Here is a 16,610-nt window from a genome sequence, read left to right on the forward strand (position 1 = left end):
TCGGGGTGGTGGCAGCTTACATTACCCCCAGGCTAATGAGTGTGCTCCAGGAAGGGGGTCAGCTGGACACAAGGCACCCCTAGGGAGGCACTCGGAGCCTGGAAGGTGGTCGGGCGCAGTGAGGTGGGAGGCTCAACGCAGGCGCGCCCCCTACCAGCCCGCCACACATGCCATGGTTGTTCTTCTCAGAGCAAATGCAGTGGTATCTGAGGGCCTGACTGTAAGGCCCTTGGTAGACAGTACACTCAGACCATGATTAACCTGTTAATTGTATCCTAAATAGAAATCTGACCACGTGTTTGGGCTCAACAAAACATGAAAGCAGCCACAGAAGTATTCCACACAATATGTGAAATAACTTTGTGTTTGGTTTCCATCACCTTATGTGGTATAAGGATGAATCTTATGTGTTGGGACAGAAGGTAAAGTTTTCTCCCCTGCAGGCTGCAGAGTCCTGGGGTGAATGCACAGTTGCGTTTACAGCCGCAGTCGCACACTTTTGCTTCCTGCTGGAGAGATTGCATCAGGCCAAACACTTAGTGAAACAGCTGATCCCTGCAGCATTGACTCTGTAATCAAGACAGGAGTGCCTTTGAACTGAACACTGGCTTTCAGGAAATGGCTGTACAGAACCTCTCCGTCCTCCCCTTTCCCAAATAACATCCAACTGCCAGCTGTGTGGCCCTGCGTTTTCTCTCAGTACGTGAAGAGCATCCTCTTCATGTCTACATGCAGGTACCCCCTTCCACAAACCTGTCTGTCAGTCCTCCTATGGGTTTGCCATCACCTCCTATGCTGAACAAAAAAGAAAGCCTTTTGCTTAATACACAAGGGACATGTTGCCTACTCCTCCCCTTGATTTCTTTTCAGCCTTCTTTGCTTTATATGTTACCTTTTGCCTTTCATATTTTCCCTTCACATTCTCTTTTAACTGCAGTTGTACATGGGCTTTTTGTTCATAGCATGAGACAATCTATTGTCAGACAGTTTCAAAACTCCTGCCTTGGTTTCTGTGCTATGGATCAGGCTGCATGTGAAACTTCAGGGCCTTGGCTTTCCAAACCCTGGCTCTCTTGCATGTCGGCCTCTGCTCTCTATCTTGTACCCCACATGCCAGTATAAATCCTGTGGCTGGAGGGTGGACCTTCAAAGCCAGTGTGGAAAACCTCTCCAGTGCCATATAGGGCACCTGACACTGCTCATTCTTTCCTTCTGCCTTGAAGAGCCAAACATGTTGTCTTCACTGAGCACTTTAATTCTGGATCAAACCTCAAGGTACTTATTTCCTTTCCTTTTCTGGAACAAACTTGTCCCCAAACCTCAGCATTTTGCCTACTTGTCCATGCTACCTATATGGCCCTCTTAACAGTCAGGAGGAGGTTCAGATACTGAGGTAAAGTATCAATCATCCCAATCTCCTGGGAAATAAGGCAGTGTTTTATTGTCCTCTTTGTACAGATAGGAAATTTAAGCACAAAGACCAAAATCCTACTCTACCTGAAGAAGAATGGCACCTAAGTAGTACTTAGGCATCTGCTTAGGATCCAATCTTACTCTGCAGGAGTCTCTGTATGGAAAAGGTGGGTCGGTCCTCCTCCCCTTCACTGCTCTGTGTGATGTTTTCTTAAAACAAAGGTTCCAGCAGCATGGAGTAGAATCGAACATAGTTGCCTAGTAATAAGTAGAATGAGATCTAACCCTGAGGGACTAAGGATGTTTAGGTGCCTAAAGATGTCAATAGATGGGATTTCAAAAGGCTCTATGTGCTGATTCTCTAAAGTACAGCCTTCCTCCTGCCCCCACCTGTGCTAGACCCATTCATTATTCCTTCATGCATAGGGCTTCACCCTGGACTTCAGGGATGACCTCGTAGAGAACTGAAGAGAGAGCAGGTCCCAATTGCAATTTCACTGTAGAAAGATGGGTGCAGGCTGGGAAGGGGAGGTTGCAACCTTTGCTTTTGAAGGCCGGGAGGTGGTGTGGCACCACTTTTTAATGGAAGCCTTGGTGACTGGTGCTTTGCAAAGCCCTGATGGATTCTAAAGGCAGCTGTGTCTAGTTCTTTTCTACAAGAGGGAGAATTGGTGTGCTGTGAGACCCTTGGTTCAGGACGAGACACTAGAAACTGGGGCTATCTCCTTTCCACAACAACTTCTATTTGCAGGATGCATATCAAGGACTTGAATGCAAAATATTTAACTGGAGAAGAATATTCCCCTCCTCTTCTTACATAGGTTAGGATTGTGCCACAAGGAGATGTGCAACTGAGGACTGGCATGGTACTGTGCTCTCCAGGAGCAGCCCTGATGAAGATCTGTGGTTAAGGAAGCTACAGTTCCATTCCAGCTCACCCACCTTATCTGAGAGATGGCTTGACCCATCTTTGACCACCTGCTACACAACCCTGGGTGGAGTAGTGGGTGTGGAATGCCTGCTTACCCCTGCACACACAGATCCAACATCTGGCTAGCTTATAAGGGGATGTAAAAAGAAAACATCTATCCTCCTCCCTTCTGTAGTTATATGGGCAGGACAGAACCCATCCTATGTAGCGCATAAGTTTATTATGGATAATGGATCACTCTCCATCCCCCTGTGCTACTCAGTGCTCATCTGTTACCAACCCCAACCATTACAGTATAGTACCCTCTCCAGAGCAGCATCCTTGTAGTGTAGTTCCTCTGCAATAATGCTTGTTCCCTCCATTTTGCAAAGAGTGCAACTGAAGTACAGAGGCTAGTTAACTTCCCTCAGGAGCTGCTAAGGAGAATTTTGTTATAAAAGAGAAAGGAAATGATCTTCTGTTATCATTTTCCTCACCTTTTTTACTGAAGAAGCAAAGCCTGTGGGGAACACAGTGGAATTGTCATGATAGTTTGCATGGACTATAGGTGTTGGCATGACATGAACTGGGAAGCATATTTTCTTTGAATTATTACATTCTTATTTGTGCTTACATCAAGATCTGATTTAAAAAGTGCCCCTGTTTTTTGGGTGCCTAACTCAAGGCAGCATATGCCCAATTATCATTATGTACTGAGAAAGTGGTACAGGTCCTTGACTACTTTCCAACCTTGGTACAAAGTGCTTCACCCTGTCAACAGATAATCGGGCACCACTCTTGAAAACAGCTGCTAGCTGAATGTTTTCTTCTTTGTCACACTGAGGCCTTTATTACATTGAGGCCTAATCTGACTGCCTTGGCTGAAGTCAAAAAGAGGGCAAAATCTCCAGTGAGGTAGCGGTAACTCTGAGCCAAATTAAGTCATCTGTTTCCCTCTCTCTGCTCAGAACTGCTGAAATGAGGAACAGCCCTTGCAATACAAAACTGAACCTGACCAGAGGTGAAGCTTAGATTAAGGATCAATAAAATATAGGAAGCAAACTGCAGGAGGCAAGTTCAACCCCAGAGCTGCATCCCTTGGCTATGCAGGGCCATGGAATGGATGTTGTCCCTTGACCTTTTGTTCAGCACTGTGGAGAGTATAATTTCTGGTCATAGGGGACACAGTGGCAACTGACAAACCTTTGTCTGAAGTAGCTAAGACCAACTCTGATGCTCTAGAAGGAGAGTCTTGATTTTTTTTTTTTCATATTCTGCAGTACAGGTGGTCTCTGCAAATCTATATATTAATTCTAGTCACTGTCATTTTTACTGATGGTCAGGCTGAGGATGCCATCTGCATAACACTAATAGGATACATCCTGATTTGAAAGCAGATTTTAAAACACTATTTTTTAATATTAAGTATCAAGCTAACAGGCACTGTTGATTGCAGAAACCCCTGTTGTTTTGCATGGAGCCCGTCAAACATTGGCTGAGGGGTGGTGACACATTGGAGAACTTTGCAGTCCCAGTGACACCATCTGCATCTTAGGCAGGACTTTACATTCATTGCTTCTTTTCCTTTTCAGCCAATTATAAAGGTGGTTCCAAGTGTGTCTGTGTGAAAGCAGATATGGGGAGGCTGGTGGGGAGAAGAAAGAGGGCAGTGGAGTTGCTCATTGAAGTGTCATTTCTGGGATAGACAAATGAAATGTTTAGAAGTAAAAAGCTACATGTTGAACATGGAACGAAGAAGAAATCACAGATGTGCTAAATCAGTGGGCTTCATAATGCCACTCCTTGATCCCATCTGGGACTAGACACAGCCATTTCCTCCACTTCACCCACTGCTCCTTTAGTTGTCTGCCAGGTCAGATGAAGAATAATGAGAGTGTTGCATAAGGCCAGATTCATGAATGCTTGGTATGAAGTACACCAGGGTACTTGGTGCATTTATGGTGAGCTGAGCTCTTTAGAAGGTCTGTGCATGCTGAGCTTTTGGAAAGAATCTAGCCATCAACACACATGAACCACTCAAAAGGTAACATCATTTCCAGTGCAGAAGGCTACATCCATTCAGCTGATGCACAATGCCAATGCATGCCCCTTTCCCAGTTTCTTCTTCATCTGCCCAGAGAAAGGTATGTGTGCATGACAAGTAGGCGACCCAGGCCAGGGCAGGCTGGCTTGGGCATCGGGGCGGTGTAGGTTGGATTCTGGAATAGCAGTACTCTAAGATTTATCTTTTCTGCTGACCTCATCAAACCTTAGCCTAGGCCGCAGATAATGCACCTTGTCTATTCAGCACCTCTACCAGCTCCGCTCCCAGTTAGTACAATGTAGTGGAAAGGATTATGCCCGGGAACTGTGGGCCTTTGTATATGGCACAAAATTAGCTTTTAAAGTGGCTTAAATGCTCTTTTACACTGCTTTAATGGTGTTGCTGTTTACACTGTCGGCGGTGTATTGCACGTTAATGGTGCTGCTGTTTACACTGTCAGTGGTGTATTGCATGTTAAATGGCTTTCCGATGTAGTAAAATAAAACATGTCCAAGGTGTTTTAGTTTTCTACCTTATAGCCAGGGAGGGAAGCACGGGTCCCTGTGCAGCTCAGGGACTGTGCAACCAGCCTGGTGGCAGCCTGTGCAGGCAGGCTACACTGAAGAGAAAAAAAGAAAAACGGGGAGCCTGATCTTTTTTTTTCTTTTTTCTCCCTGGAGCCTGCCTGCCTGAACTGCATGGGGGCCTCGTGCTTCCCTTCATGGCTGCGGTCCCCCCCCCGCCCCCAGGACCACTGGGGCCAGGTGCCTGCAGGTACGTGCTGCCTGGGGGTGGACCGCCGCTGTCGTGGAGGGAAGCGCCAGTTCCCCCCTCCCTCCAGCTCAGGGACTGCTCAGTCCATTGGCAGCTCACCTTTGCCACCCTTGCCACCGGAGAGGGAGGTAAGGATCAGGCCCGACCCTTGTGTACATGCCACAGGGGTTTACTTTGGTTTAAATTGAAGTAGGGTTTTTAAAAACCCACTGCTTCAATTTAGGGAGAATTAAACTGAAGTAAACCCCTCTGGAGTGTACAAGCAGCCTATGTGTCTTTTAAGACAAATCCTATTTCCAGTACATATCTTTTTACTAATCAGACTGTGGAACTGTTGGCCCAAAATGAGTGTAAAGTTAGGATAGTGCCAGCTTCTATTGGCCATTCCACATCTCCTTCATTGGCTGCCGTGATCACCTATTGTGTTCTTGCTACTACAGCACTTACTAAGCTGAGGGGAAGCAAGCCGTGCTCTAGTGCATCTCATACATCATCAACAAAATTGCTGTTCATGCTCTGATTCCAGAATCTCTGATGCTGGCAATGACCTGTGATAAAATGTGAAACTGAGAGGGAGTGAGTAAGCACAGCTGGATTTTCAGATATTAGGTTAAGTTTGAATGGCTAGCAAGTTTGTTTATAAAGAAGTATTATTTTGTTTGTAAAGTCAGCACATATGGGAAATCAGCTCAGAAAATAAATGCAAAAGGCTAGGTTAGTATTTTTTAAAGGCACTTTTCCCTGGTGCAAACAGCCATCCTCAAATAAAATTGTTTCATTGTTAATGTATGGGGAATGATTTGATTCCAGACATGAATGGCACATGCCTCCAGTGGCTGAGGGGCACGGCTGCACTGGCGGTGGCGGGAGTGCAGTGGTGGGAGCATGGTGGTAGTGAGCAGGGAGCTCCCACAGATGCCGCTGGCACTGGCAGTGGCAAGGGATGGGTGGCGAGCACTGACCTGGGGTCAGTGACCACCCACAGATGGCACCAGCAGCGGTGATGGCGGCCAGCAGGGATTGCTGAACGCCTGCAGACACCGCCAGCAGTGTTGTTGTCAGGGTGGCGAGCGGCAACAGCCCACAGGCGCTGCTGACAGTGTTGGTGGTGCCTTTTTGCAGGGGGTGCACTGCTATGCTCGGGGGTGCACGTGCACCTGCATGCACCCCTACACGTCACCCCTGATTCTAGATGTTTTATTAGCAAGAATTGCTTTTTTCCTTCTTCAGACATATTGCAACATATAACCTTTCTGTTGACTACTACTTATGAGCCTTTTTCAATTACAGATCTGATAGGGAGCTATCTGAATAAGGGAAAATTGCTAATAGCAGAGATTTGCTCTATATTTAATCCTTTTCCATGTCTCAAACTAGCTCAGAAAATTAGCAAGGTAGATAAATGGCTCCTATCTCCTCATGTAATTACTACGGCAACGATAATTATTTTAGGTACTTCATTTAAAATCAAATAGTTTGGGAGCTGATTCAAAATGAGTTTGTAATCTATTCTGCAAAGGAAGGGTTGGGAGTTGTGTCTTGACACTGTAAGTATTTGCCTTCTCAAGCTATTTGGAAGTCAGGTGTGGCATAGACCTGATTTCCCATACATACCCCCTATATCTTATCTCCCTGGGTTGCCTGGATTTGCTTTTGATCCAGTCTTTGAGCAACTGTGGATTTTATTTTCCTGTGATATTTAAGCCCTCAGATTTTGTATCCATAATATTTATGCCAGTATCACTACCTCATTGCAAAGCTACAGGGTAAATGTGCAAACTGGTCAGTCAATAGGCAACGGTTTCTATGTCAGGATTTCTAGCTGCACAGATACCAAGATCCCCAGTGCCGTGTGGGTCTCTTGTTCCCTCCTTTCAGCCTTCTACTGAATGGGGTTGGGGTTAGAAGTTAGGCATATAATCCCTTATTTTGTGAAGTTTGAGAGGGCAGAAAGAAGAAAGCTGTTGTCTATTGAGTCTTATTTAGGGCCACTTTCTGAACCCAGTGAAAGTAATGGGAAATCCCCACATAACTGTATGGCTTAGAATTTGATCTCCATGGCCCGGTTTCTAGAAGGTGCTGAGGATTCTCAGCTGCCCCTGACTTTCCTGGAAGATACAGGCTCTGAGCACCTCTGCAGGATCATGTCCCTATGGCACATCCTTTCCTTTTCTTTTATCTTTAAACTGTCTGCTAACTGAAATGCTCAAGTGAGACCGGTGTCCTGGTCTCATCGCCATCTGAATAAACATCTGCATAAACCCTCCTCTGTTTTCAGTTGGATACACTACCCTTGATCTTAGCCTACAAGAGGCTGAGAAGCAATCACTTCCTGTCCTAAACTGTTGTGCAGCCTTCCTAGGTTCTTTTTGTCTTGTAATTGCTAAAGTAACACCACAACCTGCTCCAGGGGCAGCTTCATGTTAGTAATGGGTGATGCTATTCCTGTGAAAAATGTGCAGCAAAATCCACTCATGGAAAGGTATCAATTTCATTTAAATACACATAAATGGTGATGGGAGAGGTCTGTGTCTTTTAAAGTGCTTTGGGGCAGCCCTTGGGATGAAGGGAACCATATGAAGGCAGGGGGAACACATTGGTCATTCTTAACAGGCTGGAAGGCAGTTTGTTGTTTTAATGGTGTTATTCATTTAGCTTTAAAGTTAATGTGTTTGATGTCATGTCAGAACAGCACAAAATTTTCACTTCTGTGCTACATTGAATAAAGTCCAAGGGTCAGTTTCTCAGGTAAATTCATTGACTTCAGTGGAGCAACTTCAGTTTTTCAGTTGAGAATCTGGTCATGTATTGTGTGTCTCTCTGTTGCTCCGTCTAATATCCAAGATAGAAAAGGAAATGAATAATAAATGAACAGGGAAAATCAATATCCCTTAATGTAGTGAATTTATTCACTTTGTTTCCAGTTATCTTTCATTCTAATTTTGTAGCATAATTAAGATGGATGTTTAATGAAGCCCTTGGTCACAGAAATAGCCTCCTGCTTTGTAGTAATAAGAACCCATCTCAGTATAAGATGGAGGGCCCAGCAGCTGCTGCTTTTAGCAGTAGTTCTGCCTCCATTAATGCTAGGCTAGAGAGATGGCTCCTTGAGAGGGACTCAAAGGAAAGTACCTAGCCTGATATTCTTTAAATATGGAGGTTGGGAATACCAGGGGTTAATGTGTGATAATCAGAGATCCTGGTTTTCTTTGTTTAAAATCCCCAAATTTTCTGATGGAAAACCCCCCAAATCCATGTTTTTTCTGTGATTAAAATGAAACACCACTATATAAGTATCAGTTGAACACAAAGTTTTATTGATAGATTTACAATTTTAAAGCAATTTGGAAGCTTACCAGTGCCTCAGTCGTTATAAGAAAATTAATTCTAAATACCTTTATATTTTGGTGTTTGATTTTGATTTTCTTATCATGGAAAATCAGAACTCCCTCTCCTCCCATCATTACCAGGAGATGGGTCCAGCTGTGGCTGTCTCCCCTCCCCCTCTGCTTTGTGGCACTGAGCAGCCCTGATATGCTGGTGGCTCTCACTCACAAGCCACAGACCCCCCTGGCCCTGCTGGTGCCCTGCATTCCTGACCTGCAGCCTCTGCCTACCCCCCCTTGCTTCTTCCCAGCTGCAGCTTCCCAGTGTACCAGGATGCAGATCCAACTGCAGCTGTCCCCCCTCCTGCTTTGTGCAGTGCTCTGCCCTGCCCATGCTGTTGCCCCTCACTTCCAAGCCACAACCCCTCCAGCACTGCCAGTGCCCTTCACTCCAGACCTGCAGTCCCTTCCCACCCTCCCTTTTCTTGAACACCTCCAATGCTGGAAAGTTCATAGCTTCCCTGGGTGTCTGTTCCACTGCCCCCTGCTCTAACTAGGAGTCAGTAACAGCAGCCTCCTATGTGTTGCTGCCTTTCTCCCCTGGCTCTTGGGGAAGAAAAAGAAAGGACCAAAAAAAGCAGCAGCTTCCCACTGTGTGCTTCTCCCCCAGCCCTTTGAGGAGAGAGAAGAAAAAATAGCAGCTCCCCAGTCCTGCTCTCCCCAGCCCTACTCCCACCATGTGGTGCCTGCATACCATCTTTATCTGCTTGGCCAAGGATTGGAGCGGATTGGAGCCTGGGGTGAGCCCATAAAATTAAGCCGTGGGCTCTGCATATTAAGCCTATCCCTACCAATTGCCCAGCTCAGGAGCCCTGAGCCAGGTGATTGGGTCTTGGAGGGCTGCTGACCAGCAGCTGTGTTTCACTCCAATCCATATGGTTAGGGACAGACATTACATATGAACTGGTTTAAGTGATCAGAAACTGGTTTAAACCTGTAACAGAAGAGACATTCAGTGTACATAAACCAGTCTGAAAAGGGCTGAAAGCAGTTTGAGATAAGACTGGTTGAATGTTTAACTGACTTAACTGATTTGGGTCAAACTGGTATATGCAATGTCTGTCCCAGACACCTTCCTGGTTTAACTTAAACCAGAGTCCCCCAGCATCCCAGATGTTTTGCAGCACTGGGTGGTGCTCTCTGCTTCCCAGCGGGGCTGGCCCCTCTCCTCTGCTCCCTGGCTGGAGCTCCAGCAGAGATGGCAGGCACAGCAGTGTCTGCCTGGCTTCCTGTGCCCCATCCCCACCATCACTCCCTGCTCAAGCAGGGATCCACCCCCTTCCCTCTCCCACAGCATGGACCATAGCCACCATGGACCATAGCCACTAATGCTGGGATGTGTCGGTGTAAGGCAGACAGGACAGTGTCCACTTAGGGCTTTTGGGAGCTATTCAACAGGTAGCTGATAATGTCCCTCCATTACTTCCTTGGAAAAAGTTAAGAAGAGTTTGAGCTAATTAAAGGGTCTTTTGTTTTTGGGCTGATTAATGCTGATAACAGAGCTGATAAATGCTTTGTTGTCAATGGGGGGGGAAGAACCCCTCCCTAATCAGAGCATCCCCAGGGGGCCTGGCTATGCCCCCCCTCAGCTCAGCAGTGTGGAAGAGAGGGGAGGGCTGTCCTAGCTTCCCCCCGCTTCTAGCCTGAGCCACTGCAGGCATGTGCCTGCATTTTCTCAGTCCAGAGACAATGACTGTGTAGTTGCAAACCAGTTCGACCTAGGCAGGTTAGACTAACTTGTGAAGATTGAATCAATTCAGGCTCAGGCTTTTTGAATGTCTGTCCCTAGCCTATGGCCCAGGCTGCCCACCCGCACACCCTTGCCCTGCCCCTTGCCAGCCTTGCTGGCTCTCCCTGCAGGCCCCTGTCCCAGCCCTGGCAGTGTGACCTGTACCTGACCTACAGGGCTTCCCCCAGCCCTGCTGGTGCCCCTCATTCCCAACCTGCAGCCCTTTCCTGTCCCCAGCCCTACCCGAGGGGGCCCTCAGCTTCCCTAGCACCCTAGGGTCCAGCCCCCAGGCTCTACTTAACCAGCAAAGTCAGTCTGAGCCAGCCCTGTTGTTATCACCTGTTGTCCCACACACTGATCATGTAAAACAGGGGGTGGTGATGTGTTCCCTGTTTAGAGTCATATCCCCGGGAATCTCTGGGGCATGTCTCTGCAAGTGGGGAAAGCTGATCTTTCCCACCCCCAGAGACATGTCCAATGATTGCCTGGAGCATGTCTCCATTAGTGGGGAACCCCAGGTTTCCCAGTTTCTAGAGGGACCCCTCTCTGTATGTGAGGTAAGCTGAGCAGGCAATCTTAGGGCTTGAGGAGCCCTATCCTGCATGAAAATTCATGGGGCATGGAGGTTTGGGTCCCTCAAGCCCCAGCAGTGCCTGCTTCGGGTGGCTTAAGAGCGTGGGCTGCTCTGGGTTGCCTGCGCTTCCCTGCCACATAGCAAATAGGTGTTTGCCACAATAAAACCTTTTGTCACAGCCACAAATTTGGACATTTGTGACACGACAGAAGGGGATGAACATTTATTTGCTTTTGCTGCCATAAGAAGTGTTAAGAAGGCTCAAAATGATGTCTGTTTCCAGTCCCAACACTCATGTCCTGTCATAAAATAGGGCTGGGATCCCAAATAATACTGCAAAATAATTTGTGCAGTATATGCCGTGTGCTCTTCTGTCTGGTACAAATGTCTTCCTATAATTGCAATCATTTGGGCCATATGGAAAGTTGCCATTAATGACACCTCCACCCCACTCACTTTTCTTGGTATTAAGCTCTGTCAGGTTGATCTACAGTACATGGCAGAATGGGTTTTATAAGAGGACTCCCAGTCCCTTCTTTAAAAAGACACGTGCAAAGAATTAAAACAGGACTGCAGAGCCAGCTGCAAAAAAAACTGTAGTGGGGATACGACTCTGGACTCATCCTTTTCACTGGTCTGATATTTTATAGTTATTCTCAGTACAATGTTATATGAGAAGGATGATACAATTTTCAATGAACTTTTCTAGCTTACTCAGGAACAAAGAGATGTCCACTTTCTGCATATATTAGAATGTGCCTAACTGTGAGCATGTGAACAAGCCTCAGAAGACATTGGAGCTGCTTACATCATTTTAGTATGTTCCTATCTTTAAAGCTTTGCCAAATCAGGGCTCTGAACCCTACTAAGCCTCAGCCACGGCAGCCAGTGCCAGGCACATTGGTACTTGGTCAGAAGCCACGGAGCAGATATGGATTCTCCATGAATCATATCCAAGAGGCACAGGGTGCTGGGCTCAAAGATAGAGACTATCCCAGGGACTGCCCTGTCATCTGTAAAGAAATAGAGCCATCATCAGCCATCACTGCAGGGTTGATTTTACACACAAAGGACCTATTTGAAGCCCATCTAATGGGCTTTGGATTAAGCCTGTTAAAAGAAGTTTGAAAGCTGCTGCTGATGTCATTATTTCAGCATTTCCAGTGCAACAGTCCAAACCTCCTCCCTCTGGTATCTGTTCCTTCCTCACTAATTTTCACCTCCTCTCCGAAGCTGTACTCAGATGTTAATTGTGACAAGGACCAAGCGCTGCTTTTCTTACTGCGTGTGTTGTGGTGAGCCACGGTCCTACTCTCTTTTAGGTGCGCTGGAGTTTAGGACAAGTGAAGGCTGCCTTTGCCCTTCATGGTCCCCATGTGATATAGGCAAGAAGGAGGAGATGACCAGAGTCCCATCAGTCACTATCTTGGTATGGGGATGGTAGCCTGGAATTCATTTCACTTCCTTGCCTACCAGGAGGGCAGGGGGAGCTGATGGACCCAGAAAAAAGCAAAATGCTGCTGTTACCACAGCCAGAGCCTTCCCTCCTCCACTCCTATGCCTTTGCTTACCATCAGGTTGGTCTGAAGGGCAGAGATTGCCTGTCTTTAAGACAATTTCAGTTACTGAAGCTGGCTGAATGTTAGGAAGATAGTTGTCTAATAGTAATGGACAATAGTTGGTGCTTTTGCATCAGATTTTTATGTTCTATTAGGCTAATTAGGTTATGGTGCCTTATAAGAAAATTTTGACTCATGACTTGAGAAATGGAACTAATTTAGAGTCAGAATTAGTGCTAGGGTGGTTTGTACAATATGCAAGTACTTTGGGCTTAATCCATCCCTGGTGTAATACTGTGGAAGTTGATTTGGTCCATTGACTTCAGTGAGGGTGCCTGTGTGAAAGCAAATTAACTTGTCATTTTTGCGTTACCTTTCATATTACAGTTTTCTGTGCTGTGACTATTTGGTTCATTGACAATTACAGTAGGGTTTTTTTTAATATTTTTTGTAATTTTTTTCCAGGTTGTATCATGAATGACCTTTAGAGTTTGTGAATGTAGATGGTTTGTATTTCATCCATTTCACAAATATTTCTGATTTATCTCCATGTCACTGCACAGCAGGACTTAGTGGTGGGTATAATGTTTTATGGGATACTGACACTAATAGGCAAGTAAACACTCAGCAGTGGATGCTTATTCCTAGTGGGGAGAAAATGCAGGGCACAGGTCATATTTAACTTTCTTAGTTAAGGGACAAATGCATGTTAATTTTCTTAGTAATATGAAAACAAAAGCACCTCATGTTGATAGAATCTCTTTACTTTTTCTTTTGAAAAGCAACATTCATAGACTAAAACCAGGTACCTTAAACATTTGTGTTCCAGGTAGGACAAAGTCCTTGGTAGACAACAGAGACAATGCTGGAACTTGCCCATTTAAGTTTATACTGTGAATTTGTTTTGTGAAATAAATATTTCTGAGAAACACTGAGAGTCTATAGACAATGACAGCTGAATTTTGGAGCCTAAGTGGATTTTTGCTTTTGAATAAGGGTCCAGAGTATTTATATAATAGTATTTGCCTCAATTTCACTCCAACTGTCTCAGCATATGAGCAGCTCAAGTGTATTATTATACTAACAGCCTTTTCTCTTGGTCTCCTTTTTGTTACAAGGCAAAACAACTTGGCATACACAGTATTTATTACTAATGAATTCAGATACAGGAGATAATACCAAGAAAATCAAAGGAAATGGCATCAGGAAATAAATGGGGGAATGACTCAAATTAACACAAGAAAGATCTCTGTTCTCATTCTGTCATCAGAAATAGTTTCTGTTTGCTGTTGTTAGAAAAAGAAAACAAAGAAACAAATAGAAGTCTACTTTTGTAAATAAAACCTTTATTTTTCTAAAAGAGAATTTGAGACGCAAAGTACTTGTATATTTCTTTTCACCTGGACCAAAAGTTTTGCCCTGTTAAGATTTTAATCTGTTAGTGGGTACGCTGTATGCAGCAGCAATGCTAGTTTCATAGTGGCAGGAAAGTGAATGGAAAACCTTTTGTTAAATTTAAAAAAGCAGAAAGCTTTTTGCAGCTCATAAAACCTGAGCTGCCTTAGTCTCAATGCTGAGCTTTTGGGCTCATTTAGCCAAGTTTTAAAGCATATGTTGTAATGAAATAAGCTAAACTGAATTAAAACCACATTAATTCTAAGTGAGAGCATCCACACTGGAGCATAATGAGGTTTAAGCAATCAACTTTAAAAATAAATACAGATTAGGAGTGGCCATACTTCAATTTTAGAACTGGATCAGAGCCAATTTAATTCTGCATAACAGCATCCACAGAGTGGGTTAAATCGGTTTAAATAACCTACTTGAAATGCAGACCCTTATATATTCCACCAGGGATGGCTTTGAGAGCAACTATTGTGGCACTAAATTCCAGCCCTAACATTGGTAAATTAGCACGTGTTCCATGCACAGACCAAAATATTTGTCATTAAACCTCATGGCCCTCAAAAAAGAGCAGATATTGAAAGTATCAGCTTCATAGAAATGCTTTCCCAGTACATAAAAATGATTTTATTTTTGGTGTGGTTAGTGTGCAGTCTTCTCTCTTGCTGTCAGGATTGGCAGGGGCTGGGTTGTATTTTTAATGTTGAGTTGCCCCCTCTTCCTTTTACTGTTATTTGTATGACAATGACATCTAAAGACCATAACAAAGAACAGGCCCCATTTTGCAAGTTGCTGCAAAAACATGCAGTAAGGGACAGCACCTTACCCAGAGAGTTTTTAATTTAAATAGACAGGACACACAAAGCTAAGAGGGGAAATGGAGGCAAGGTGAGCTGACATGTCCAAACTCACAGAGCTGGTCAGTAATACAACACCCAAAGGAACCCAGTTCTCTTGACTTCCAGTCCCTTGGACCATTCCCTAGACCACATTGGGTTGGTCATGACCGCATGCTCAGCATTTGTGAGAAGGAGTCGGTGGGAATGGGCTTTCTCAAGACTGGCTCTGCCTGGACACAGCAGCGATGCAGTGTTGAAATGCCTAGTAACTCTCCTTCTGTCAGCTACCACAAACAAATACGAGGGAATAATTTCCCCTCCTTCCTGATGCCTTCTACATCAAATCTCTCTGCAGGGACCCTGCCAAGAGAGGAGCTGCTGCACTCACAATACAGCCCCTTCCCCCTCTTCTCAGACAGAGGGAAGGTCACCATGGAAACTGGCCGCTGAGTATGTGGGAAAGAGGAATGGCCCTTATATAGAAAAGTGCTATGGGATTTAATGGGGGGGGGTAGAAGCAGTTCAAGCCTCTTGAAATGTAATAGGGTTTTATAGAAATTACACTATAAAATTAATAGAGGATGAAGTCCTTTCTATGTATTTCTTAACTGTCTTACAGAATTCAGCAGCAGAGAGATATCCTTGTTTAATGCCATAAGATGGCTCAAAAGTCCTATAGAAAACTTTTATTTATTAGTAGTAGTAGCATTAGTATTATTCTTGCTGATTTTTCCTCATTAAATTCCATACAGCTTTTTCGTAAGAGAAACTAAAAGAAAACAGAGGAATTGTTGGGGCTTAGAAACAAATAGAAGACCATCTAAACCTTAACAACAAGGACATTTTTTGTTGTTCTTCTTCAAGAGTCTTTAAAAAAACCTGAAGCATTTAATGCATGCCACTTTCTTGCTGTGCTAGCTCTAAGTGCAGATGCTCACAAAACAGTTCCTCACCCAATTTTTGTAAGTGGGAGAAGGGAAAATGTCCACCAGCTAAGAGATCTTGAATGCCAAGTTTCTGTAGAGACTTTTTATTTTCAAGTTATAAACTCCTGGTAATAGAGGATTTTATCATGGATCTGACAGAATCTTTTATCTACAGAGGCGTAAATGGCGCCTCTTCAATTAGTTGACAAATTAGACTCATAGAAGCCATGTCCGGGGAAGGAAGGACAATGCCTTGTCATGAGAGTAGCTTCCTCCCTTCTGACACAAGAATAATGAAGGTGCACTCCACTGCACTGAGTGAAGTTATGGTTCCTTTGCTATAGGATGCATCATGGTAATTCACTTCTCCCAGATTATTTATAGTGCAGAAGCATTTAGCAATCACAGCCAGCATCAGCAACTCATTGTACTAGGTATTGTAAACAGGGCAGCTAGCCTGAACAGCTAGCTGTCTCTATGTGGAAAAAGGGTGGGAGGAGATACAAAACGAGGTGGCATGCCCAAGGAACTCCTGGCTCCTAGTGCTTTGTCAGCTGTTCCATGAGGTCTCCCAGGCAGCCTGAAAAGACAGAAGAAATCCTCTTTAACATTATTAAAAACCACCTCCTTGGTGTAAACAGGATATTGAGGCATATTTTTGTTTCTTTTTGTGTCTTGCAGCCTATTTCTGCTTCCTTGTTACAGCCCTGGGTGTGACTGCTGGTGCGCATCGTCTGTGGAGTCACCGGTCCTACAAAGCCAAGCTGCCTTTGAGGATATTCTTGGCTTTCGCCAACTCCATGGCTTTTCAGGTTGGGATGGGGTTGTCAAAAGTGATCTTTGGTCTTTGTGCAGGGTTGACTCCAAGGTCTCCGTGTAAGGCTGCTATCTATTGAAAGCATCAAGGGGACCAGAATGTTCATCTGTTGCACTCTGCAGGAGCTACTGATGAATCAGGGGAGGGAGGCAGAAACATACGTCACCTGTGTGTCAGTATGTACCTGGGAATAAAAGCAAACCTGATCAATGATCCATCAGGAGTCAGTACCAAA

At 44.8% G+C, this 16,610-nt stretch overlaps 1 protein-coding gene across 1 annotated transcript in view; it reads left to right on the top strand.

Moving 5' to 3' along the window:
- Positions 1–16,610, top strand: part of SCD5 (stearoyl-CoA desaturase 5) — a 98,673-nt gene that overhangs the window by 46,686 nt on the left and 35,377 nt on the right. Inside the window, exon 2 of the mRNA XM_019526442.1 lies at positions 16,240–16,370. Coding sequence (XP_019381987.1) covers positions 16,240–16,370 — 131 coding nt within the window. The remainder of the gene's footprint in view (positions 1–16,239; positions 16,371–16,610) is intronic.

The sequence above is a fragment of the Gavialis gangeticus genome, unplaced genomic scaffold, assembly GCF_001723915.1.
Source record: "Gavialis gangeticus isolate Ggan-Ray unplaced genomic scaffold, GavGan_comp1, whole genome shotgun sequence".
NCBI lineage: Eukaryota > Metazoa > Chordata > Crocodylia > Gavialidae > Gavialis > Gavialis gangeticus.